The 27,485-nt window shown below is 32.6% G+C and overlaps 3 protein-coding genes across 4 annotated transcripts; all 3 read left to right on the top strand.

Annotated features, from left to right (window-relative positions):
• Positions 1-1,554: 1,554 nt before the first annotated feature.
• Positions 1,555-7,186, top strand: LOC149904528 (uncharacterized). Of its 2 annotated transcripts, XM_090107436.1 has the most exons (4): positions 1,555-3,622; positions 4,489-4,680; positions 5,915-6,084; positions 6,467-7,186. In XM_090107436.1, exons 1-4 carry the CDS (start codon positions 1,697-1,699, stop codon positions 6,675-6,677), a joined length of 2,499 nt encoding a protein of 832 aa, XP_089963562.1. In that variant the 5' UTR covers positions 1,555-1,696; the 3' UTR covers positions 6,678-7,186. The 2 variants fall into 2 exon arrangements, with proteins under 2 accessions (XP_089963562.1, XP_089963563.1); XM_090107437.1 differs by lacking the exon at positions 4,489-4,680 and having other exon boundaries at positions 1,566-3,622.
• A 5,088-nt stretch (positions 7,187-12,274) lies between these two features.
• Positions 12,275-18,385, top strand: yellow-c (L-dopachrome tautomerase yellow-c). The gene is made up of 8 exons (XM_090107189.1): positions 12,275-12,396; positions 14,148-14,581; positions 15,379-15,500; positions 15,711-15,937; positions 16,534-16,648; positions 17,050-17,130; positions 17,837-17,947; positions 18,174-18,385. Coding segments are annotated over exons 1-8 (1,233 nt in total). The 5' UTR covers positions 12,275-12,394; the 3' UTR covers positions 18,315-18,385.
• A 3,534-nt stretch (positions 18,386-21,919) lies between these two features.
• Positions 21,920-27,120, top strand: Had1 (beta Hydroxy acid dehydrogenase 1). Its single transcript, XM_090107083.1, has 6 exons — positions 21,920-22,078; positions 24,165-24,352; positions 24,559-24,749; positions 24,881-25,056; positions 26,471-26,635; positions 26,838-27,120. The coding sequence occupies exons 1-6, from the start codon at positions 22,035-22,037 to the stop codon at positions 27,040-27,042; spliced, it is 969 nt and encodes a 322-aa protein (XP_089963209.1). The 5' UTR covers positions 21,920-22,034; the 3' UTR covers positions 27,043-27,120.
• The last annotated feature ends 365 nt before the right edge of the window (positions 27,121-27,485 follow it).

Below are 27,485 nucleotides of genomic sequence, written 5' to 3'. Positions count from 1 at the left end.
AATACCTTATTTGTAATTAATAGAGAACATAATATTATCAGGTTGTTTTGGATTGTTGGCTTATCTCAAGGCGCCATCTATTGATTTTACCTACATTTTAATATTTCTGCGTAATAAATGCGAAGTGCGTACATTTAGGGTCTATCACTATGAATAGGTATCTATTGAAGTATTTTACGTAGAACATTTGATAAAATAATTATAGAAAGTAGAATTGTTGAACTGCGGACGTACGGTTAGAGTTTTATTTACATAACGGTATAACGTATTTTGAAATAATGTAGAAGTCTTATGATAAAATACTTTTTAATCTTTAAAACAACATATATTTTCCCAGACCATATAAAATATTTTATATAACATACATATTCAAATGTTATTCCGAGTAAGTACCCCAAATGTAGTGTGACCAATATGTTTGATATCGAAGTGTTCATGAAAGTGATAGAATGAAAAGATATTTTTGTATTTTTATGTAAAACCTAGAAATCCTATATTTCCTAAAATTCCTATTAATGGTAGCGATTTCGAGTAATAAAATTCATAGGTTTTAGATGTTCATTTTTAATAATCATGTAAGTCGGGTAGTGATTTTTTCTTCACATTCAAACTACTTTCTTAAAATATAATAGTTCAATATTTCTAAGAATAATAAACCGTATGCCTAAATGTAAGAGAATTATAATTTCAAAAGTAAATTATTATTTAGAGAATCTCCGAATGTATATTTAATATGGATTTGAGTTATAATACTGTTAACTTTAATTTAGATGTCTAGTCTCACTAGAAAGAGTTCATATTTAAATAACCAGGCTATTCTGAATATTTAAACAAAAACGTTTCTTTCTCCATTGTGCCTATTAGTGATTATTGTTAATTATTTTCAGAGTATGAATTTTATTGATGGTTGTAAATTAGTATATTATAATGAAAAGGACGACGATTCTCACGATTACTGAATTGATCATCATTCCACTCGTTAATCCTTCCACTTCTGTTTCCTTCCAACTGCTTTCGTTTTGTGTTTTATTGTGTTATGAACAAAAAATGATAATTTAGTACAAAGTGGCATCTTCATGTGAGGTTTGAGTTAGCTTCAGCTTGCGGAGCTGTTTGTATCGTGGCCATTTTTATTTGTTATTACGTGACTAATGTAGACTATAAGACCTTTTTGTAATAAAGTTAAATCGGTGGTAATTGATAAATACCAATAAAAGTGTTTTAGCATTCATTCGTTTCATTTACATGCCCGACTATTTGCCTTTACGATTATGTTCATACTAATAATTATTATAATTGCCTGAAATGAGGCGGTAAAAAGTTAATTGCGCCTCCGCATACGATATTCAGCCGGAAAATGCGATTATGTCACCGAGCGAACAAATTTAAACACTGAAGGGTACACGAGGAAGTCACGAATGCACGAAGATATTAAACGGTGTGCATTGACATGAGTAATGACATAAGAGGCGTCGGGTAAACTATTATCGAATGATGATAATGATCCAAGAAAATTTAACGGTTTTGCGAAGCGTGAACGCTTTCGTTTTCGTAGGACAATCGGCGAGTCACGTTACCGATAGTCACGGGCGCTACCCGCTACCGCCAGCTCTCCCGGCATCAGTCGCTGCTCGGACATTAACCACTGTATACGCTCTCGAACATGTGGATTGCGCGTCTACCGTAAATTATCAATATGTACATCAAACTCATTCTCGTATCTATAGCGATTGCCATCCTAAACGATGTCGATTGTAAGAGAACTAAAAGTAAAAAGTTAAGTGAAACAGAGGAATCCACTCCGCAACCCAGTGTGCTTACATACTCCAATTTCGGTTTCAACGATGTAGGATCGTACGATGGTTTCGTCCCGAGTTCCCCAGATTATACGAGCTTCGTCCATGGCAGTAAACAAGAATCTTCGACGAGGCTGTACGCTCCGGCGTTCCCATCAACCCTCGATTCTACCGGCTTCGATGCTAATTATGGTTCTGCAGCAGACGGACAGTCTCCACAAAACCCTGGAGAGGAGTTACAAGCAAGTATGTCTAAATATGAACCGGTCTCTTTAAATTTCTTCACGTCTCCAAGTTTTGATGGCAACAATCCATATAATTATAAAGCAAACGCAGAAACAACGTATGATCAGAATGAAGGTGAGAAAAATTCACCGATTTATGGAGCAAAACTAAGCACAAAGTTTAGAAGTAAACCTTTCAGTGAATTTAAATCTTCTGAAAATAATAAATCTACAGATGGGAATCCTCTTAATATTAATGCAGATGCATATAGAATGCAAGATTCGTATATTTCACCAGATAATAAACAATTTTATGGTGATCTAAATAACAATAACTATCCATCTTTTTATAAATTCACAACGACCACCATATTACCTCCTGAGTATGATCATATGTTACAATCGCCAGTGACTGCTAGTGGAATTAAGTTTCCAAAAGTCATTGACTTTACGAACTTAAATCCTTACAACCAAAATGGTTTTAATGCCAATGGATATCCAGGTACAGATTTTTATTCTGGTTTAAGCAATACATATGAAAATATAAATAATAACGGAAATATGAATCAAATTCCAAATGATGTAAACAAAAATACCAAAACAGCACCTGCATCTTCGAAATACAAAACGTATTTTAAAGATGATCAAATGCAGTCTGAAAAAGAAGTAATGAAGTTTAACTATGCTGCGAATCAAGAATTTTCCCAAAATTATTTTAACAATAAAAATAAACTCAAAGGAAAGTTTACCTTAAATAATAATAAAATAAATAAAAAGCCTTGGGATTATAATAGCAAAGCTGAGGAAGTAAAGAAATCTAAAAGCCCTCTGCGCTACGAATATTCAACGAATCATAGCCACACTAATTTTCAATATGATTATCCATCCAAACGGCCTTTCAACAGCAGTATTGACGAACTTGCACCCGCTAGTAGCAATTTAGATTTCTACAATTACCAACATCCTGACATTGATTTTGGAAACTCACCACTTTTTCCAACCTTTAAAAATCCTCTCGGTGACTTTGATACAAACGATTTTTCCACGAACTACGTCGAAAAGGTTAAATCGTTCGATGACTATCAAAACAGTTTTAAAAATGATTATACAACCGTTCCAACAGTTTCGTCACATTGGGGTAATTTCTTAAAACCGACAGAATTTAGTACATACAAGGATCACATACGTAAACCCCAGCATCATGAGGAGAATGATGAAGTCGTACATATACCAAAGAAGCCGCCGACTGATAATATATATGGGACACAGTATGAAAGTAATTCATTTAATTCTGATTGGGCGCAAAATTATAAACCGCAACCGAATAATTACAAACTACAGTTCGATTGGCATAAGGATAACAACAGGTATAAGTCGGAAGAAGATTTATTAGGCTTACGAAATCATGATCTGCGACATTCCTCACACCCACCTCTTAGACCTAGCTACGACGAATCAGCTGAAGTCGGTCAATACAAAAAGCTTGTTGATAAGTGGAGACAAAGTTATTTGAAATCGAAACAGAAAGATACTTTCCGAGAACATGAAACATATGCATCAGAGACGAAACCAATTCACGTGCCAGTTCCGAAGCCGTATCCCGTGAGTATTAATTATTATTTTAGTCACACAATTAAAACTTCATTCATGTAATTACTGAAGAAAACACTGCGTATGGAATGCGGATAAGTGCAAACGCGTCTCGCACTATTTTCTTCGCTTACTCTGGTCTTATAAATGAGCACGCATGCAGCATGTCTCTAGGTGAAAATATACAATAGTATTCATTTCTTAATTTTCATTCATAGAAGTAAAAAATAAATTTCGTTGTTTGCGTAAAGTAAAATAAATGGCAATATTTATAAAAGTTAGCATTCGTAAATAACTGGCTCACCAGATTATGGTTACGGTACATTAGTTCTTGGAGTTCAATGTCTGGAGAAAGCGATATCTAGGACTTAACCACAACAGAAATTAATATCAAAAGTAAAATTTCAAATGCTAATATAATTTCTTCTGTATGTTGATACTTTTTGCCGATGTAGGGCATTATTTGATAAGACTTATTTTTCAGTAAATATAATTCATGAAGTGGTGGATTCTTCGTCCAAAATTGGTTAAAATTTTTTAATATCAAATTTAAGCCTTTATTAATAAAATAACAAGAACTAGCTAACTACTCCACTTATTTATAAAACTATGTTATACTTACAATATAAAATGCTGAATGTACATTATAATAAAAGAAAAATGTGTTAAATTATTTTCTTCAAATACACATACTCGCATGTGCAATTAATCTTTTAATTCCTCATAGAATCACATAAAGTACACTGTTACGTATGTGCATAATAAGTTCGCATGTTGTGCACTCATTATTTTAATTTCCTTCATTACTTTCTTTCCTACTCATGTATCATCGGGATCGGTTCTTCCTTCGCACATTTAGAACAATGACTGGTTTGCAGATAGAGATTCCTCATCCAGTGATAGTGCCGGTCCCACAGCCTTATCCGATACACGTGCCGGTCCCGAAACCGGTCGCAGTGCCAGTTATCCGGGAATTAACCGTGCCGATTGAGAAACCAGTGCCTTATCCGGTCTACAAAAAGGTTCCATATCCAATAGAGAAGCCCGTGCCGGTACCTGTTGAAAAACAGGTAGGGTAGTGTTATGTCACGTTCATTCATTATTTACATTTTAATAATTATTAAAATAATTAGGTTGAATTGAATGTACATTGTTTATAAAGTGGGTAATTTGTACATAGATATGTCTGTGCATGTCAATTGTTGTATATATGTTTTATATGTGTAAATGAATTCCAATTTCCAATAATTGGAGCAATGGCAATGAACTGGTGAACGGTCATACCTACATAGCATTTGTATTCTGAACGCTTATGTTATGCTATGGTCTGGTCAAGTTAATATACCTACTACTAGGGTAGGTCGTATGTTATCTTGTTATCTTTTCTTTTTATACTGATCTCTTCCTTTAAAATATATTCAATCAGAAACTTTTCTAGTCATATCCATTCAAAATCCAAAATTTTTAATTGATACGCTCTTACCGCTTCGTATCTTGAAAAAAAATTAGAGATGTGATTTAATTGGACAGAAGATTGAATAAAACTAAAACATTTAGGAACATTGTTTGATATAAAATATGTTGGGGATGAAGCTTTTCAGCTTTTACCGAAACTTTAATAATGCACATAAGTAAATATTATTATGATTTCGACCTCACATTGTTACGATTTGAAAATTGGGGAGGTTCGTCTAATATGATGTCTACTTTTAGTCTTTGTTCAAGACCACTTTAGTCAATTGTCAACATTATTTAAACTTTGATAACAAGTACCTAGTGCAATACGCGTTGCTATGTATCTAATACCTATCAGACGTAGTAAAAATAGGATATGCAGATGAATTAAAGGTAGCTTATCCAAACCATACATCTCTGGGTCAATTTCAAGCAGATCCGCTTCGCTTTCGGCTTATCAACGAATATACCACTCATCCATCGACATCGATTCTTAGAAACTTTAAGGCTGGTTGCAGAGCTTGACCGACCGTCAGTGCGTACCGTCGGTCCTGACGATACGCATCAACAATTGTATGACTATGACACTAATGCGCATGACAATACGCGTGCGTATGGTCGGTCTAGCTATGAAGGGTTTTACGAATTTCCATACATATGACAAGCGCGACTGACGTACGCACTGATGGTCGGTCAAGCTCTGCAACCAGCCTAATTATTCTGCGGTTAAGGTAACAAATATAAGTCTGCTTTTACTACCTTTAGTTTTTTTATCTTAATCGATAAGTTCTATGAAAACACCTATAGGTATGTTTTTAAATATAACTACAACAACATTTCGTGTTCTAGGTTCATGTACCCATTATGAAACCTTACCCAGTCACAGTGCCACAAGTTAGGCCTCTATTTCATCACAGCCGACCCCACGATGAACGAGAATCTGACTTTGATGACGAAGACGAATACCAACCAAGACCGGAGAGTAGTAAAAGAGTTCCCAACGTTAAAAGGCCTAAAAAGTAAGTGAAAATAACGGTATAGGTACACTAACATACACTTAATAGTAATCGTGGTTCTAATTACAGTATTAAATCATATTGTATTTTACAGTCGAAGATAAACTGTGATAACATGACGATCATTTTGCGTGCAGGCATTGTAAATTATTGTATAATTGATATAATATGAAATCATTGATTGCATTTTCTTCTCTGAATAGCTCATGTTGAGACTTGAGTAATGCTCTTTAAAATAAGGTGCATATACATAGGAATTTCTAGGTACTGTGCGAGGACACAATTTGATGCGCGTGTTAAAATTCAACACCTTGGCTCACCTTGGCCAAAATTGAACCTTTAATAGACTAAAAACATTCACAAGATATTTATTTTAATTACACAGCACAAGGCATCAACCCAGAAGACCAAATCGTATGACACATCAAGAGCGCGAGAAAAAACGCAGCCCCGCAAGACGACCACCTCCGAGAGAACAGAAACGCAACCGACATCCATACCCTGAGCATCGACGACCACCTTACAGACACCACGAGGATTACGATGAATACGAACCGAGCGAATACGTACATTGCAAACGTACAGGCAGATGTTAAAAATGTATTGTGAATGGTGCTTTAGGTTCGCACTGGCGTAACATTAGTTTAAAACGTGTATAAGTACTCTCGTTGTTGATGATGAGGATCATTTGAAAGATGTATGAGACACAGGCTAGCAAAGCAAATTTCGGGGGGTTAAAGAAACATTTATGATCAGAAAATTGATATTTTGAAATTTATTTTAGAAATTTAATGTTTTCAGTGCGAATCTAAAGTATGCTGAAACAATTGCATTTCTTTAGGCTTATAAATCTTAGTATGTAGCTCGAATTGCAGGTACACTTCGTAGACTCTTTTTAAGCTGTTTGTAAAGAACTAAAGACTGTTGTAATTTTATGCTTCAACTTGTTCATAATGGGTATGTGCCAAAGGTTAAATATGTCATTTAAAAGTTTGAGACTTTTTAATGTTTTCAGACATTTACGCATAAGTCGTACCTATTCATAATTTGAATTAATCTAGATAAGATTGTTATTGTTGTAAGTTAAATATAAATTTAAAATTCATACGTATTTTATTCCCGATAACTAAAATATAGTAATTTTGACACCATCACATTAAAAGTATAATATCTAACCGCCACGCTCCTGAACTAAATAATCCAATAAATTTTGTTCATTACTTGCAACTTAAATCTACACAATTTTGCTGGCAACATGCATTGTTTTTCTTGAAGAATATTATTATGAGAGAACATTGACTTCAGTGCATGTTATTCACACGTGTGATTAAATACGCCAGATGAAGTCCCGTCTCGCTTCGATGCCTGCTTTTACCAACGCTCTGCTAAACATCATGCATGTCTTTCATTCCGTACTAATTCACGCGAAATTCAAGTTCCTACAATTAACAGGTATTATATATGTACTTTTTATCTTAGATATATTTTAAATGTAATTAAGAGTAATAAATCTCATATATTCATAAGGAAAACCAAAACAATAAAGATATAACATTAGGAAAACCCGCTTTCGAGCATCTTCCATCTGCAGATTGGGTTATTATACCTAATTGTTAATCTAAATTGATTTTATATGTAAGGTAACTTTGTTTTATATTTTCAAGCAAAAAGTCATGCATTAAAATATAGTAATTTTGACACCAAGTATCTAACCGCTCCTGAACTAAATAATACAATAAATTTTATTCATTACTTGCAACTTAAATCTATACAATTTTGCTGGCAACATGCATTGTTTTTCTTGAAGAATATTATTATTAAATGTTTAGGTTTAGAGTAAAAATATTATATTTCATAAAATTTATCAATTTAATGGATAAAAGTAGGAGCTCAACTAGATATATATACTTAGGTTCATATCTACCGAGAATTCCCCAAGATTAATGATTTGTTTCTGTATTCTGCACAATCCACCTACATATATCTTTTTTAACAAAATAAATTTTCGATACTCTTTTAGAATGCAGTGGTTTTAGTGTAGGTATCTGGTTACTTGAGGGTTGAATTTCACAAAAAATATTTTAATAAAGATAAATAATATCGCAATCTTCTTTGCCTACATTGTTTTTCTTTTCGTATGTACCTAAGTAAATAATAAGATTTACTTTTGTGTTGGTAGATACTTTCTTTTTAACGGTCGTGTCACGTGTGCTGTGGCTTGGACTATTTATTTTGATGTTCACAATAAGTGAACAGTAAAAGATAATTCGAATTATACTTCTTTAAAGTTTAATCGATGCTGAAGAGATAAAAGACTATACATAAATGCTAAATTAGCTCAGTATCTATCTTACCTATTTACGACGTTGTATACGTTATGTCGGCCGAAGTCCGGACTAAATGGTTGTGAAGGAATAGATAGGTGTAATCTTAGGAAAGAACATGCTATTAGTATTAGGTACATCTATTCGCTAATAGGAGTGGAAGGTATCTATTGTATCCTGATTCCTGTTTTACGTGAGGTGATGCGAAGCCGCAGGCACAGAGTAGCTAACGCTACCGCAGGTGAAAACCTAGAATAAAACTGACTTACCTAAGTACCTACTTTACTTAACTGTGTTAAAATAAATTTAGTTCTAATAAATTTTGTATTATTAAGATTTGATTAGTCGAATCCAGAAAATAAGAGATTCTGAGACGTAAAGATTTATAGAAGCAGGTTTTCCTTTCTTAAAAATATAGCTCTTCATCCTTCAGTTTTGCTTGCTCGTTGATTTCAACAGGCGTCGTAAATAATAAATATATACGTTACAAACGCATGTTTAAAATATTTCGAAAGTGATAATACTAAAATAAGTGTACAGTATGTTATCGGTGATTATTTTGTTCACAGTCTTTATTCTTATAAAAATATACGGTTAATACTGCTTTTCCAAAATACTTTTCTTATTCAATTGTCCCAGATTTTTGTTTCCCTAGTTTCAAATCAATAAATCAAAATTCCACTAAAAGCAGCACAAGCAAATATTTACTAAGTGTTAATTAAGTATAAATCAAAGTCGTAACTTACCTCATTGCTTCATAAGTTTTTCTCCATTGTCTAAGTACAATGGAGTGATTATACTATGTATCTGTATTAATTTTAATTAATGGAAACTTGTTTATGGATGCAATGGGCAGTTGTTTAGAGGCATCGAGTAGGTGAGTACTGTGTATTTTATATTTATCTTTTATTTATGTTTCATATACTTAATTAATAAACAGAATGTTTCATATTAAGCATTAGCTTGAATAGAATATTTTCCCAATAATATGAGATTGAGATATGTTATCTTCATTAATTTTAATTGTCTCTAGGTATATTTAAATAAATTAATAAAAAAAATCTGTCAAGTCCTAGCCGAACTCGAGACACCAAGATTTCCGCATCAATAATATAAAAAAACAGCAAAAACATTGCTCATCTATCCAATTTATGACTGCGTTATCCGTTGCTTAGCCTCGATTTTTTATTATTTGTTAATTGTTATTATAGCGGCTACAGTAATACATCATCTCGGATAATTTCAACGACAAATGGGTAGACAGCAAGACAGACAGACCTTATATACCTTTTAGGTAAGGTCTAAGGAACCCCTAACACCCATTAATTTTGAATAGCTATACTCTAGGTCTCTTTCCCCGAGCGCTCTGGGTATGCCTTAATGCATTCTCCACTATAAAAAAGGTCTAATCGGTAAGATATGTGAACCTAATATCTATAATATTATCTTTATACAGCATTTTCATTGCGCGTGTTTGTTACTGAACTCCTTCTAAGCGGCTGGACCGATTTTAATAAAATTTGTTGTTCATCTTAAAATGGATTAGAGATAATGGTTTGTAAATTGTAATACAATTCAAACGCAATTGCGCCTTACGAGAATAGTATAAGTGGAAATGTCCATCGCTTCCAATATTCCGCATTTAAAACTATCACAAAAAGAGAGGGTAGATAATTAAGGTAAATACACTTAGCCTGGGCAGAAAATGGTTATGGTAGACTGCGATATTTCATAAATCATAATATGTATAAGTATTATGGATACCGTTCTTCTTACTCTTAGGTACCCTATATTTATGTTAAGCATACTTGTAGGCTTATACCCAGTAGGTACATAGCTGGTCCGATCTGGTTAGCATATTTTGAATGCTTCAATTTAGCCTCTAGTTTTCATATTACCTATGTGATATATATATTATAAAATAGATAATAGAGGCACCTAATTAATCAACACATTCATAACAATTGCATTGAACAACCTTATAGCATGTGCGTTAATTGACGAAAGATTAATTTTCATTCATGATTGCGTGCAACATTGGTATAATATGTTAATTTGTTCATTATTGTAGTAAAGAAAAGTCGTAAATAATTATAGTAAGTGGAAGTTAAATGTCACGTCCAGTAAAATATCTAAAGTTGTTATTCGACTTGGTTGCTCTGTCCAAGTTCCGCTATATTTCAACCTTGCTGTGGTTTTTGTGCCATTTTGTTCATTAAAAATAATAATCGATTAAAAAAATATATTGTGAAATGCAATTAAATCGAATCACTATTGTAGTTTACGTATTTATTTGGCTGTGTCATTTCAATGAACAACGGATGCGTCGATCACGTGTTGAGCCTTGAATTATCTGCATCGAATTTACATTGGGATGTCGCAATTGATTTTAAACCTAACACAGCTCCTTTGTACTCGTAAAATCACATGTCGATAATCACCTTAATATTAATGAAGGATAGAAATAATAATATTTACTTAACTACTTATATTTTTATAAATGTTGGTTAGATTATTCCTATTTCCTAAATTTTAATCTGAATAAGATTATTTCATTTTTATAAATAGAAGTTACAGTACATTTGTGTGTTTACTTTGGTAAACACATATAATTACTTACCTAACTTCATTTAAAACACAAAAGCTCTCAAGTCTCAATAATTGACACAATGAATAAATATTATTAAGAAGGTATATTTTTATGGATCGATCTAAGAACATATTTACCGGTTCACTCACGATGTTTAAATTTACAGGTTGAATGATCAATTAGCGATAATAGACATGAACTATAATATGCGGATAACCTTTGAAGTGTTAGGTATTTTGTGTATGCAAAAATACATATTATATTAATTTAGGACCCATCCTATAATCTTATGTGTAATATTAACTAAACGATTTGAAGTTGATTTGCGAGTGAATACAATTTAAGGGTTTATCCCACAGGCGAAACTCCAGGCAAAACCAAGCATTTATAACGTGTTATTCTATTGAGGCCTTTTAATATAGGATCGGCTACATCACTGGCCAGTATCATGAGAATAGGTTCAATGGTTCTCGCGTGGTAGAGAAACATACATTCTTACAAACTTTCACGCTTATAATATTAGTAGGACTAGTAGGATATCCAACATAACCCACGGCCCTTTCCCCGGAGGCCGTGGGTATCTATGCAAGATTTCCCCACTTAAAAAAAAAGGACTAGTAGGATAAATTCGTAATAACTAATAATAGAAAACATGTTTAGTATTCAGTACATACAGTTTCTCTTGCAACGTCACGTTTAGTTAGGATTTTAGATTTCTCAAAACTCTATAGTTACATGTATATCTATCCATTATCTATATCGTATCATAATATCTACCTATTTCTTACTTGCAATGAAAATATCTAATTAGTATCCGCACAGTATCTATAGAACTTTTTGTCTTTTGACGTAAATGTCTATCCCAAAACGGTTTTTATTCAAAATGCTCTTTAATAAAGTACTCTAATTTATAAAATGGCTATTATCTTTTTTATCAATTTTTCCGACTGCTTTTATTAAGGTAATTTATTAAGTAGATAATATCTAATTATTATATATATTATTATTTTAATGGAAAATAAAATAAGTATCTATATTTTTAATATTATCATTTATCTTTTTAAAATGCAACAATACAATATAATATATACAATACACACACACAGATTTTACACTAATATGTACATAAATATTACCAAAAACCCACACAAATAGGTATACCTAGCACTTACCGGTGGGTTAGTACCTAGTTCCAACCGTAGTTGACATCTCTGCTCTAGAATTTACGGCTTCCTTTCATACATGGGAACACTGCCCAAATATAGGTATTTGTATTGTTTACGTTATTGTGTATTGCTGTGAATATAAAGGCGTGTGAGACCTCGAACTGTTTAGTTTGTGCTGACGTATCCGCAGACACAGTCGCGGACACTCACTTTTACGTCACCACGCATTTAGCATGTAAGTTTGCATTTTATTAACGGCATACGTAAATAAACAAAAATATTGATTTTAATAACATAATTTATTATTTCAAAATTTTTAAAAAATGTTAGAGGTTTATGTGACAAATTCATATTATTTATACTAGAGATGAAATATTTGCTTATAATTGTACGAAACATCAAACATGAGCTTTTTCAAGTGTGCTTTTGCAGCTATACAATATACCTATTTAGAACTGAGCAATTGGTACCCGGTACATAGCATACAGAGTAGTGCTAAATAACAGTGAAATCCGTTATTTCTCCAAAGCTTCTATGCAAATATAACGAAATATTTTACTGTAAAAATAACGTTGTCTATATATTATTGTCGTTACCTTTTTCCATCCTTCAATATTTTGTTATATACTTAATATGAATTAAAGACGTAGATAATATTACATTACTTATCTACTGCCTTGAAACCAAAAGTATTTACTTTGGTGGGAGAATCCGACTCTGCATTGTCGTATATTAATCTAATGGACAATACCTACATTCGATTTAAATTTACCGTTGGTTCCATAGCATTTTTAAACCCAAGTTCTATGTATAATACAATAGCTGTGCTCCGCTCCGCAGTTTTACCCACATTGCTATGCTCCTGTTGGTCTTAGTGATGATAATATAGGGCTATCTAACACTGAAAGAGTTTTTAAATTGGACTAGTATAGTTCCTGAAATTAGCGCGTTCAAACAACAAACTCTTCAGCATCATAATATTGGTATAGATATAACAAAATAATCTTCTTTGAAACGTTTCATCAAAAAGCTCAAGTTCACAGTGCGTTAGGGTTGGCCTTTAACTTTACTGCACCTTGAGTTTATAATTGATTGCGTTCAAATGAATTTCCATAAGCACGTACTGGTTCATGACTTGGTCACTATTTGAATTCATTAGATATAGCATCGATTCAAAGCACTTGCCGGCCTTGGGTGTGCGACAAAAACTTCTTTACTTGACATGACTTGCAAACATTCTCTTTTACACTTTAACCTCAATAGAGTCGATATGAGAGATCAGATAATAATTACAGTAAAGTACTTTTTTTGCATATAAATAAATAAATTCTAAATCCTTATTTGCTCAACACCGTGTTGAGACTTGAGATGTTCGAGAATATTCTTAAGCTTAAATTTTGTGCCGAGTCCAGTCAATCTTAACCAATACTATCATTTTATTATAGTTACAATGAATAAAAAAATATTTAACAACTTGAATGTCAGGTAATATTATATGTATAGTTAGGTACTTACATTAAAAATTTGTCCCGCATAGCCATCAAATGAATATGTAGAACTGAAGATAACGACCTATGTAGATCTCTGCAGACTTAATTAGGTACCTGACTTCGTTTCCTAATATTGACTACAAAAACGTGAGCTGGTAATGATACAGGGTACCTAAGAGAACATTCAATTATTGTTCTCATTATTTCCTTGCAAAACCAAAACTAGGTTTGGTAATTCAAAGTTTTTATGTATTTGACATAAGAAATCCATTAACTAGGTATCACATAAATATTACACAGTATGTATGTATATCCGTAACTTTTATTATACTTAAGTACCATGAAATCGTGTTCATCTTATTATTTTATAATCAAGAATGGGTGAGAAATAAAGGTGTTGCGTGTCAACAATAAACTTATTGTACGCAATAAATATTATTATGTGACAAAATATACAATAATGCGACTTAATTTTTCACACTCGTCATTGTTTCAGGTCAAAAATGAGAACGACATTATTCATTGCTTTTGCTGTGATAATAGGATGTAAGGCTGCCACACCTGACCTGCGTTTTGCATGGAAAGAAGTTGACTTCGTTTGGGATAGTCCGGAACAACGGGAAAATGCTATAAAGGATGGTTTATTCGTTAAAGCCCACAATCTTCCTCTGGGGGTAGCTCGATGGAAGAATAAATTATTTGTGACAGTACCAAGATGGAGAAAGGGTGTAGCATCATCTCTGAATTACGTGGATATTGATGGACCGCAGGATCAACCACTTAAACCATATCCTTCACTGAAAGACAATCTGGTAGCTGATACGGCGAAAGAACTGCCATCCAATAGTTCTATTATTTGTGTCTATAGAGTGTATGTCGATGCTTGTGATAGACTCTGGGTTATGGATGCAGGATTAGCTGATATATTGGGTGAGTAAAGTTTATTTGCATAAGATTCTGTAAGCGAGATATCAAATCATAAGGTACATCTCGTTTGGTAACAATTTACCATTTTAAGCAAAACATCGTGCAGGTAGATAAGGATTTATGTATTGTGACTGTTGTTATATAACTTAATAAGTACCTCAGTGAAATGAAAATACTTTTATAAAAAATATGCATTGTTTTGTGCTTGCAGTAACGTTCTTATAGTTGAATGCAAAAGCTCAATAACATTTTTTTTTCTGATTGGACAGAATTCTAATTGGGTCCAAACGGAAAGGACAATTTTGCAAATATCAAAATCAAAATCAAAATCAAAAATAAAAAATATTTATTCTGTAAAATATAAAATAAAAAATCAATCGCTTCACCCAGACGATAGTTCTGAAATAACATATAAAAGTCTATATAAGTATCGGTTTTCCCAATAATTAACGCCATAACGCAGACAATTCAGTTTTTTTAATCGCAAGTCTTAGAAGTAGATCATTCATTTGAATGTGATCAAGGTTTTAGGTACTACCTAGTACCTACTGCATGCAATTTCTTGTACTTATTTATTTATTACAAAATAATATTTCCTGCTTTGACCTTTGTATTTTATTACTCAGAATAAGTCAGTGCAAAATATAGGTATAATGATTAAATCTTGTAGGTACGTGTGCTTGGAAGATACAATTAATGGTTAAAAAAAATATTTTTTAATTTATCGAACAATTTACACAGCAATTAAATTGACAGATCTTCTTAACAGGAAGTATGAATGTAATAATTAATGTTTTTAGGCTCACCAAATCAAGTAGCGGGACCTTCTGTGGTTATTTTCGATTTGAATACCAATCAACTTCTACATAGATATTTCTTCAAAGTTGAGGATATGAAGGAAGATTCGTTCTTTGCAAATATTGTAAGTACATAACTATAGCAGTAACGTTTTCAATATTTTCAAGACATTTTTAGAAGAGAAATCGAGAATTACACACTCCATCATGAATTGTTGATCGCTCGCGAATTCTTTACATTCGAGTGAATGTTGTAATTATTTCCTGTAGAAACTCATATAAATAGCATTAAATCTTTATAGAACTGAATTTTAATTTATAAATATAAATTTCAGGTGGTTGATGTAGACAAGGACAAATGTGACGAGGCCTTTGCGTATGTCCCTGATTTAGGAGGCTACGGTGTTGTTGTGTACAGTTTAAAGGACAATGATTCTTGGCGTGTTGCCCATCACTATTTCCACTTTGATCCTCTGGCTGGCTCCTACAACGTCAGTGGAATTGAATTCCATTGGACCGATGGCGTGTTCGGACTAGCCCTCTCTGAACCTAGAGAAAATGGGTAAGCTGCATAATTAATATAAAGTATATTTACTAGGAAATATAATATTAATTTGATACTTAATTAATAATGATAAAGACTCGGTTATTCATACGATTGAGTCGCGCAAAAATGCAACAATGGAATCGGCCCACGGTCACATTTAATTGTAAATATTGAGTTCCTTTTTTGCTAGTCGTAACGTATTATGTGAATTTATGTTCTTTCTGCTTACTTATGTACGTATACTCATATATTTATGAGTAGCTACATCTTTATTGTTTGATTATTACCTTGAGTATCTAATATGTAAAAGCCGGTTTCCAAATGGCGGCAATGACCGATTTAATAAATATTGATCATATGGTATTTACAAAGCAAAATTTATTCAAATTAATCACTGATATTTTTGTTTCTCAACGATAACAAATTCAAAACATGCTGATTTCAAAGAATTGATGGTAAGAATTGATGTACCATCAATTATTTTTAATTTGGGTATCCGCATTCGCTATATTATTTACCGACATAAACCGCCACACAAATTAAATATCGTAGCATTTAGATTTTTTGTCAAATTATTTTTAATTTTAATATTACCTAACACGCATTTCCAGGTATCGTACGATGTTCTTCCACGCTTTTTCCAGTACTAAAGAGTTTTGTGTATCCACGGAGTTACTTCGCAACTACCCACACATAGACAAGTCTGAGGCTTTCCATGATTTCAAGGTATGAATGTAAATCACGAGTAGGTACCGTATGGTTTAGTCAACAACTCAATTTCTGAGAATATTTCATTGATTGTTGTACCAACTTAAGCCGCTTGTCACGTTACATACATAATTCCTCAAGGCTAATTGGTATACGTCTAAGTAGTTAACTTGAAGAAACAAAAGTTATTTATATTTTATACTAGTGTCAGGAGACAGATCCTCCTCCTACAAAATTTATTTAAATTAATACATAATGGACTATCACTTAAACCGTTGTTAGTTTGCAAATTTTAATATTATGTACCTACCCACATAGCTCTGCATATTATTATTAGACCAAACAAATGTTGATTTTAATTCTTAAAGATTTTTTTGAAAAAAAAAAGATGAGACATAATAAAACTTATTAAATTTCAGTTATTGGGCGACCGTGGAGCAAACACACAGGCTTCTGCTAGTTATTATGATGAAAAGAATCATGTTCTATTTTATACTCAGGTGTGTATTTTAAGCAGGTACCAACATAATATTAAGTATTCAGTTTTACTTGAAAAGTTAGACGTCAATAACTTCCTCATGAGTCACAGATTGTAAATTTTTAACGGACTGCTTACTTTACTGCTACTACTAAACGACTTTGTTCCACTTGTCTCAGTAAGTATTCATTATAAGCAATTTGAACTAACCGTTCGTAAACAAGTTTCCTTTGCTGTGCTGTGACAATTTAAACATGTTCCTCAAAAGCTGTAAAAAAATATTAATCGACACTTTTGTAGGTTCTTTAATAATAATATAGATATTAAAATGACGATAAATATGGGATTGCCAGATAGATAGTGAATGTGATAGTGAACAATCTGGAAAATAAAAGGCAATAATCGTTATGCTTCAGATTGTTAATATTGATTAAGGAAACTTTAGCAAAATACCCATTCTTGGGTTTGTTAACAATAACATTATATTGGTTTTAATTTCAAGTTCTTCTTCATTTATCTTATATATAAAATTCTCGTGTCACAATGTTAGTCTGCATACTCCTCCGAAACGGGTGGACCGATTCTCATGAAATTTTCTGTGCATATCGGGTAAGTCTGAGAATCGGCTAACACCTATTTTTCATATGTAACTCGGGCGAAGCCGGGGCGGACCGCTAGTTTAGTTATATAATTTATGTTTCTAAAATAATATTTATAAATTTTTTCAGGTGAATCGCGATGGGGTTGGTTGCTGGAACTCTAACAAGCCGTACAACCCCGAAAACAATCCCCTTATTATCAATGATCCTATATTGTATGAGTTCCCCAATGACTTAAAGGTAAAAAAATATATTATTAATTTTCTCTTGATATCTGTTACATCATCATCATCGTTAATAATTAGCCCTTAATGTCCCACTGCTCGACATAGGAACAAAGAACTAAAGCATCTCCGATGGAATTGATAAATATTTTATATTTTATGTGTTTTTTTCTCGCTTATTCCATCCCATCCATCTTAAACACTGGATTCATTTAAATTTGTGTTTTTACGTTATTTTTTAGGTCGACGATGAAGGCACATTATGGATCTTGTCCGACAGAATGCCCCGATACATGCTTAGGACGCTGAACTCAAATGAAACAAATTACAGGATATTTAGTATTAAAACATCCGATGCTATTGCGGGCACTGCTTGCCAATAAGTTAAGATTTGTGTACTGTGTACATTGCCCAATGTAATTATGTATGTAAAAAATAAAGCTATTTAAATCCGTGTTCGTGTTATTTAATACCTACCTCCATTGGTACCTGTACTTTATTGGTAATTTTTAACATATTGAAATTACTGAAACCTTACTGAAATTTTTTTACTAATATCATTCTTTATTTTTACTTGTATTATCTGTCATAGAACATAATACTAGATAGTAGATTCTATCTTCTGAGTAAATTCGTTTTTTACGTGTTCATTTGGATATTTTGTATAAATTATAAGGTCTCATAACGAGCCCATTGAATGTCGGAATAATAACTGTATGTAATTTGAGTCAATAAAATCAATGACTTGTTTTATTGACTGGGTTGTTCATTATTCTTTTTAAAAGCACCCGCCATCACAGGGTATTCGCGCCACGTCCGGATTATTAGTCCAGACTCCAGAGACATTTTTTGCTTTTTTAATTGTTATATTTATATTATAGTATATATTTTTTTTATAAGCATGCCTTCAGAAAATCAAAACCAGAGCTTATAACGAGAAGTGTACCATAAATAGATGTTATCTGATATTCTCGAGTACATATCTCAACACATTTTTAGCGCTTGTTTTTGTTAACTCCACTATAATTTATTATCTGATGTGTACAATTATTATCCCAACCCATATCTTCTTCTTTACAAGTAGGTACATTCTCACCGTCACTTTGATTTTATATACTTAAACACAATTTTGATAAGAAAGTTTACTCTTAATTTGATTGCATGATTATCTTTGTAGACAACATTTTTGTAAATAAGTTATTAAAGCATTACTTATTATTTACTTAATTACGTAAAGTCTACCTAATAATCAATGTTAACATGACTTCCGACTTTTTCACATTTCCTGTCCATAGTTTGCTGGAGGTCATTGTCTCTAAAGTAGCCATCTCTTATTTCCAATTTTTTGAATCGTTATGAGATGACGAAAAGTATGTTTTGTATACATATAATCTAAATTCGATAATATTTAGAACACTAACTAATGCGTTTCATTTTAAATATTTAATGAATACTTTTCAATAATACGTGTATCTATCTACTTCATGGATGTGATACACAACTGATAAATTTACTCAAAAGGGTTAATGTGTACATAGAGAGACACAAATATAAACATGGTGTTTTTCCAGTTGTGTGCGTCGAACATAAACTCTTTGCCTTGTATAAACTCAATTAACTAAACTTGATCCAAAAAAAAAGTACTAAAGAATAAAACTTTAGAAAAAGATTGAAGTATCAATAATTTCACACTTACTGATACATAAAATACCTATAGATATGAACATAATACAGTATACACGTGTAAAAAGATAGTCAAGGAACGCTCAGTGGATAATCTATAGGATATATTTTGTTCCAATGTATGATAGGATTAATTAGTGCATGTATTGCTTGATATAAACATTGCATGTGATAAGATAGAGCTTTATTTATTATTTGAAAATCTTGCTTATTCACGTGTAACTTTGTATTCTGCCTATTTCTTTTAATTTCATCTCAATAATTTGTTTGTAGCAAAGGTTATCTTGTTTAAAATAATAACCATAAAAATAATCATCACATATTATGTCATGACCCCTAATAAATTCCTTATCAATCCATGGTTATAGTGAAAACGTACGTATTGTTCCCCTCACAATATTATAGCGGGGCTATTCAACTTTTCAATAGAAATTCTAAACAGGGTTTAGAAAGAAATGGCACTATTTCGAATATCTTTTCTATTCGTTTCTCACAACTTTCTGAGGCCCTTTATCAATTTTACCGTCTATTTTCCTCATAAGTAATTTGATTGTTTATGATCTGAATTCAAACCTTTCTAATTTATAGTTACGCCCATGAAAAAGTTACATTAAATGAACTCTTAGTTTATGGGATGCATGCCTATCTTGATATTGTTTTAACTTTTAAAATTTTGTAGTTTTTTCATAGTTGTTATTCACAACATAAGCCTTGTCGTTGACTTCACATGAATATTTTTTTATGTGCGAATAATTTTGACCCTCAAAATATACTAACTTAGTATTACTAAGTAGGTATACGCCATACGGTAACGGGACAAAAATTTAAATAATTTATGTTTGTTTAATTTGATATAAATTCATTGTTATAAGCGAGGCATATAATAATTTATAAGTATATAGGTATATAGATAGTAGTTTCGTAGATACATACCTAATTGCAACGGTAAAGAGTAATTAGACTAAGCAACCTACGTGCAGGTAGTGTAATTTAAAAATTTTGCCTCAGGTAGATATCATTAACGTTATTGAACTTAAATATTTATATTTATGTAAATACTTTCTTCTACCTATATATGTATTATCCATACTAATATTATAAATGCGAAAGTAACTCTGTCTGTCTGTCTGTCTGTTACTAAATCACGCCTAAACTACTGAACCAATTTGCATGAAATTTGGTATGGAGATATTTGGATACCCGAGAAAGGACATAGGCTACCTTTTATTGCGAAATATGTATCACGGGCGAAGCCGGGGCGGACCACTAGTAATTTATAAAACTGATAATATTGTATTGGTCCGGGAGCCAGCAGCAGATTTTATGACCAAGTTCCTCTCAAGCGGTAATTAGTAAAATGCATCAAAGTATAGTATTATGAAGCCTCGTGAACGTCAGCTGGAGCTCGGTTGGGGGGAAGAGCGGTTGTAGCCTCCCGTATCAGCTGACGGTTTTTCCACCAAGATACAGCCAGCTGACATATATATTTATCCACAGTTACATATAAGCTATCATCAGGTAAATTTTTGTTTGAGAGGAAATAACGGAAAATAAATTTTTCTTTAAATTTAACTTTCATGTTCGAGACACCAGCTGACGTATAATACACCATGTTGTAACCAGCTGACTATTTTTTTTCGTTGAGATATTGGGTTAGCTACAATTTGACAAATTTTTAGCTGAGAGGAAATGGAAAAAATTTTCCTATGTGCGTGGGAGGCTACAACCGCTCACCCCCCCAACCGAGCGCCAGCTGACGTTCACGAGGCTTTATAATACTATACTCTCATGCGTCTGACGAATTATCTCTTGAGAGGAAATAATGAACCAAATTTGCACCTGGCTCCCTAACCAATCTTATTTAACCCTCACCGGCCGCGGCGTAAGCATGATCTTATAAAGGTATATTTTTTTTAGTTTATGTTCTCTCACCATCTGTTCGCGATAAACTCAAAAACAACTGCACAGATTTCGTTTCTGTTTTCAATAACGGATAGCTTGGTTCCTGAGGGAAGTTTGCAATCAAGCATCCATTAAAATTTATTAAGATTTGGATAACGTGGGCGAAACTGCAAATAATCTTGCATTTTCTTTTTTTATCACATTTTAAGGACGGCAAACTTATTGCGTTGGAATATCCCATTCTTACGTATAAGTACTTACATAGTAGGTACAGTCTACAAGTCTAGGATATAATATGTGGCAAATAATGATTAGTAATAAATTTTTTCTATATTCAGAATGTAAAATAATCTAAATATTGTAACGGCAACAGCATTGTAACGGTTAACATAAGTATGTAACATCAGTGGAGCTGATAACTGGTAAGCGGCAGTTTTATTTTAGATCGACCTACGTCGAAAGACGCCATTCGCTCAAGAATCTTTGTGGTCGCATACCGTGTACCGTGGAACATTAAAATGGCGCCAAATTTCAAGTCTGAGAAAGTTGGGATTGTTGGGAGGTCAGTAAATATAATATCTTCATAATATTTTAAATAGATAAAATATTCTGAAGTAACCAACAGGATATTTTAAATTTCCAAATAATTGTCCATTCTTCTTTCATTCTCATCTCATCTCTTAGGTATTTATTATCATCTTATTTATTAAATAATCTATTCAAATTGAAAATATACTGTTACACTTTATACAATGTAAAATTAACGAGGATGCAAATAATTTTAGGTATCTACCTATGTTATGATTTTTATTAAAAGGACTTACAAAAAACATAAACATTAAACACGGTCTATTTACGATAATTCAAGGTTAAAAACATATTGATGCTATACGATTACATAAGAATGCCGGCATTTCAAACTAATTGCAGTCTTTATGATTTCTTTAGTAAGTATACTAGTTTTTACAGAAATCGTATTACTCTGTTAATCATATTTAAATGTAAAATTAGGTACCTACCTACATTCAACATTGCAATGCAAGTGAGATGATCAAGCTCCAATAAAAATAAAGCTATAATAAATATCCCCTTTTTCTCTGACTTATTATTTAAGTTGCTGTTCAAACATAAAAGGTATTATTGATTCTTTGAGATTAGCCACTAACTCCAATTAATGTCAAATGTCAATGCAAACAATAAACATTAGAATGACCTTAATCGCATGTGCATTATACCTACTTATTCATTGTTAACAAAAACCTGATATGATCGACGTGGTTTATTACTACAACCTTTGGCCCTTAATTCTTCAATGAACACTACTTGGTATGAAAACAAATAAAAAAAATCAAACTTCGGCATAAAGGGCGGCTTTCTTATTTTTCTTTTCTTTCTCTGCATTTATATGTGAACAAAAATTATTTATTGAAAGCAGTGCGATCATTGAATATCTCTTGTAATTTTATTTGAATTACTAACATCGGATATTTTCATTTACTGCAGAGAATCTAATATTATAAAGGCGAAAGTTTGTAAGGATGTATGGATGTATGGATGTTTGTTACTCTTTCACGTAAAAACTACTGAACCGATTACAATGAAATTTAGCACACTTAAAGAGGGTAACTTGGATTAACACATAGGATAGTTTTTATCCCGGAAATCCCACGGGAACGGGAACTATGCGGGTTTTCCTTTGAAAACGCGGGCGAAGCCGCGGGCGTAAATCTAGTTTTCAATAAATTTTCTTGAGCACATAGCAAAATAAGTCGTTATCAAATGAACAAGTAAGTAATTAGTGATAAGCATTAATTCCAGTCAACAGAACGGCTACCTTGATGGAGAATGAGAAATACATTTGTTTAGGTAGGTATGTACATACTTCCTATATTACGAAAAAAAAAAACACAACTTTGTAGAGTTTGTACGACAAATTTCCATGGGAAAGTGTTTTTTTTTTATTTCCAACATGAGAGCTGTGAATTCAGGCCGAAGCCTAGCTCGACTAACGACATTCGTACGTTGCGGCAACTCAGTGATCGATATTTGATATTACATAAAACATTAACATACTTGTTAGTGAAAGTTTGCAAAACCGAATTTGTTATGCGTATGATAATAATTGACATTTTATATTGAGATATTTTTAAAACAACACGTAGCTATTGTTTACTTTTGCAAATGAAAACAGTCCCATATCACGGCATTATTATATCGAGATTGTGATTATGAAATACCTAGTCATAAATATAGCATAATATAAGTTACTGAGATAAGTATCCACGCCAACGATGTTCTCTTTAGTTTGAATTACGTATGTGATTTACAATTCTATGTTCATTAAAAAAATTCAATTTAATCGAGGACGAGAACCTTTTTTTCTTCGATTAAAAAGTCATAAAAGTACATAGGTAGTTAATTTTTTCATTCAACCTTATTGAAATTTGTCTACGTATCTAGTACCTACACATATCTTAATGTTATGTATGTGAATTATATAGATTGCTAAATGTAATTTCATAGGTATTAGGTACATGTTATATAGACAATAATAATATGATTCCTACATACGTAAAGAAATTTTATTTGTTACAACTTACAATCGTATCTAAACACTAATACAAATATTATTGTTGTTATGATTTCAGTGGTTTAATTGGAAGGTCATGGGCGATGCTATTTGCGTCAGTTGGGTACCAAGTCACAATATTTGATATTATTCCCAAACAAGTTTCCGATGCCTTAGCCGATATCAAAGTCCAGTTGAAAACATTGGAGAAAGACGGTCTACTTCGCGGTACATTTAATGCGGACCAACAGTATCAGTGTATCAAAGGTAAAGTATGTTAATGCAATTAAAACTATAATTAATGAGTATGAAATTAAATGTTGTACACCAACCAAATATTTTTTAACTAAACTTGGCTCGAGTAGAAATGTGGCAAAAGCAATCATGAAAGTTGCGAAAAGTTAAAAATATGACTTATCATTGGAAAATGTATATTCATAATTGAAGTTATAAACCAAAATCATAATCAACAGGTTCATCGGATTTAGCGTCTGTGGTTAAAGGCGCCGTGTTCGTACAAGAATGTGTACCTGAAAATTTGGACCTCAAAAAGAAGCTATATGTTGATTTGGATAAAGTAGTTGATGACAAAACCATCCTATCCAGTTCTACAAGCTGCATACTGCCTTCACACTTCTCAGAGAATTTGAAGCACAAATCGCAGGTACGTTATTGATAAAAAATACAAGCCTTTTCATGCTATGATGATGATGATGTATACATAGATATTTTTAAGGTTTTCTACTCAGAATATAGGTAATCTAAACCATAATATTTTTTTTAAATTACCAACAGATCATCGTATCTCACCCCGTGAATCCCCCCTACTACGTTCCCTTGGTGGAGATTGTACCCGCTCCGTGGACGAAACCAGAAGTTGCAAAGAAGACAAAGGAAATTATGTTAGAAATTGGTCAAGAGCCCGTTTTGCTGTCAAGAGAAATCGATGGTTTTGTTCTTAACCGCATTCAGTTAGTAATTTATTTTTTAAGTTTAACTTTCATGATATACAGAAAAGAATGCCTTGTGCTACGACCATAGAAATCTAAATAACAAGACACTAGAAGTCGTAAGCGTGCGTGACCTTGTCGCCACTCAGGTGATTTGCACATCACCAGTGCATTCGTCACTGTTCAGTTGCTCTGGAGACGTATGAGTGTATACATGGTGTGTTTCAGCAATTCCCATTGCGGAAATTCTTCCACAAGTTGTAATTATACTTATAAAGGAATAATATTTCATCGGAAAATATATTTTTTTAGAAATAATGCCGTTTTTCCTTAAAATTATAGAATACTAGCGGTCCGCCCCGGCTTCGCCCGTGGTACATATTTACGTTTTCTCTACATAAAAACCATCCTCGTACTTCAAGGAATATAAAAAAAAAAGAATTATCGAAATCGGTTCAGCCGTTCTCGAGTTATGCGCTTACCAACACATTTTGCGATTCATTTTTATATATAAGATTTACAAGTATTACGAGTGTCACCATAGTAATCGAAATAACAATGAATGACACAGTCGACCATTCTTATTATCACGTTTGTTCGTATTGGAGCAAAAAGTCTCATATACTTAGGGATGTTATTCTAAAATAAACCGTAAATTCGTGCGTTAGGATACATATTCAAAAGCTTAATTTAATCGATAGTTAGTTTTCACTAAAATCAAGCTGTCCAATAAAAGGCATAGTTTACTTGTGTGTACTGTTTAGCTTTCGGCACAGAATACATAATAGTAGCTAAACGCTACAGAACGGACACTCTCCGCCTCCCGCCAAAATTAAAATTACCTCACCCCCGCGCGATCAGACATAAAATGGGCCATATTTTTCTGCAAGGACGATACGCAACGAAGATTGACAACATTAATCAAATTGACTTAAAGTAATTTTATTATTTTGGATTTGTGATTATCGTTTTTCGTAGAAAATGGTTAGATATTGTGCTGTTTACTGTTTAGATATTGTGTATTTCATCAGAAAAACGCGAATTTTTTTTTTACGCTAGTCACAAATGTGCCAACCATAAAGCGTTAACACACACATTTGCAGTCTCTACAGTGTGACTGTCAAAACGATCATTTTGTATGGAGTGTCCGGGGTGTGCTTTCGGTTTGAATGTGTTGATTTTGGCGACAGCGGTTTTCATACGAATTATGACATTATAGCCCTTCTATGTGTCTTGTTATTTAGATTTCTATGGCTACGACGTTACTGTCTTAAACCTCCACATAAATAATACAATTTTCCTACATAATTCGAGTAGAATTTCATAAACCAACTCCTTTGATAAGGGTCTAATGAGGACATGGTGCTTCTGCATCTTTATTTCAGAATTTGCGCTTTTATAAGTGAAATAATAAGTCTATCATTTCTGCTTCTAGGTACGCAATTCTAAACGAAGCATGGCGTTTGGTTTCCGATGGTATCGTAAATGTAGAAGATATCGATAAAGTTATATCGGAAGGTTTGGGTATGCGCTATGCGTTCCTCGGATCTTTAGAAACTGCACATTTGAATGCTGAAGGAATGAAGAGCTATATTGAAAGGTATTGTTAAGAATATTATAACGGTCTTACAAAAATATATATACTTATTTATAAATAAGTATAAAATTAGAAAAAAAATTAAGTTCGGTAGATAAAATGTACCTATTTAAATGTTACACAACAGAAAATTATATTCTTGTTTTCTTAACTTTTAGGACAGTAAAGAGATTTCTGTTTATTGATATTAAATTTCTTATTTTAGATACGGTGAGACCATTTACAACGTAAGCAAAACTTCAGGGGAAATCCCGCGTATGACACAAAGCACCAGCGCTAATGATATCTGTGAACAATTGAACAAACTAGTGCCCATCGACAAATTGCCAGAGCGTAGAGCGTGGCGTGATGCTTGCCTTACTCGATTGTCAATCCTCAAGAAAGAAATGAACAAAACGTACAAAAAGTAAATAAAATGAGTAGTATGAGATCTAAAGTTACTGTTGTTTTTATTCGATGTTTACAATAAAATATTTTTCTGAATACAATTTGTTTATTTTATTGAACTTAATACTCATTGAGTAGGTAAGCCTATTCTGCTATATCAATTTAGTCACAGATTAAAACGTCAACCAAAACAAATGAGCTTGGACAGAACAATAATTTCCTTGCATGTAGTAAATAATAGGCCATGACACTTATTTTGTGAACTTACGACAATGGCGGTAGATTCTTCAGTAAACTAGAATAGTCGTTGCCGCAGGCGTCGATTAAAAACGCTTGCATTTCATTGTTCGACAATATGATCAAAATTTGTCTTAAGATTATTTCACTGTACTCTAAATGTTAGAAACTTATTAAAATCCGAATATTTCCATACTGATGCTGTAAATAATGGGGATATATTTTCTTA

Source organism: Colias eurytheme, chromosome 11, assembly GCF_061535395.1.
Source record: "Colias eurytheme isolate Ceu_HAF_F1 chromosome 11, ilColEury1 Martin Lab GWU primary, whole genome shotgun sequence".
Classification (NCBI taxonomy): Eukaryota; Metazoa; Arthropoda; class Insecta; order Lepidoptera; family Pieridae; genus Colias; species Colias eurytheme.
Note: the sequence above shows the minus strand (reverse complement) of the source record. Positions and strands in the feature narration are given on the sequence as shown.

Bases quoted from the DNA above. Each gene is read 5' to 3' on its own strand.
- yellow-c (XM_090107189.1), top strand. The intron at 15,501-15,710 runs GTAAGTACATAA...TATAAATTTCAG, and splicing joins ATTCGTTCTTTGCAAATATT to GTGGTTGATGTAGACAAGGA. The intron at 15,938-16,533 runs GTAAGCTGCATA...ACGCATTTCCAG, and splicing joins TCTGAACCTAGAGAAAATGG to GTATCGTACGATGTTCTTCC.
- Had1 (XM_090107083.1), top strand. From the start codon at position 22,035: ATGGCGCCAAATTTCAAGTCTGAGAAAGTTGGGATTGTTGGGAG. The intron at 22,079-24,164 runs GTCAGTAAATAT...TTATGATTTCAG, and splicing joins AAAGTTGGGATTGTTGGGAG to TGGTTTAATTGGAAGGTCAT. The intron at 26,636-26,837 runs GTATTGTTAAGA...TTCTTATTTTAG, and splicing joins ATGAAGAGCTATATTGAAAG to ATACGGTGAGACCATTTACA.
- LOC149904528 (XM_090107436.1), top strand. From the start codon at position 1,697: ATGTACATCAAACTCATTCTCGTATCTATAGCGATTGCCATCCTAAAC. The intron at 3,623-4,488 runs GTGAGTATTAAT...ACTGGTTTGCAG, and splicing joins CAGTTCCGAAGCCGTATCCC to ATAGAGATTCCTCATCCAGT. The intron at 4,681-5,914 runs GTAGGGTAGTGT...TTCGTGTTCTAG, and splicing joins CGGTACCTGTTGAAAAACAG to GTTCATGTACCCATTATGAA.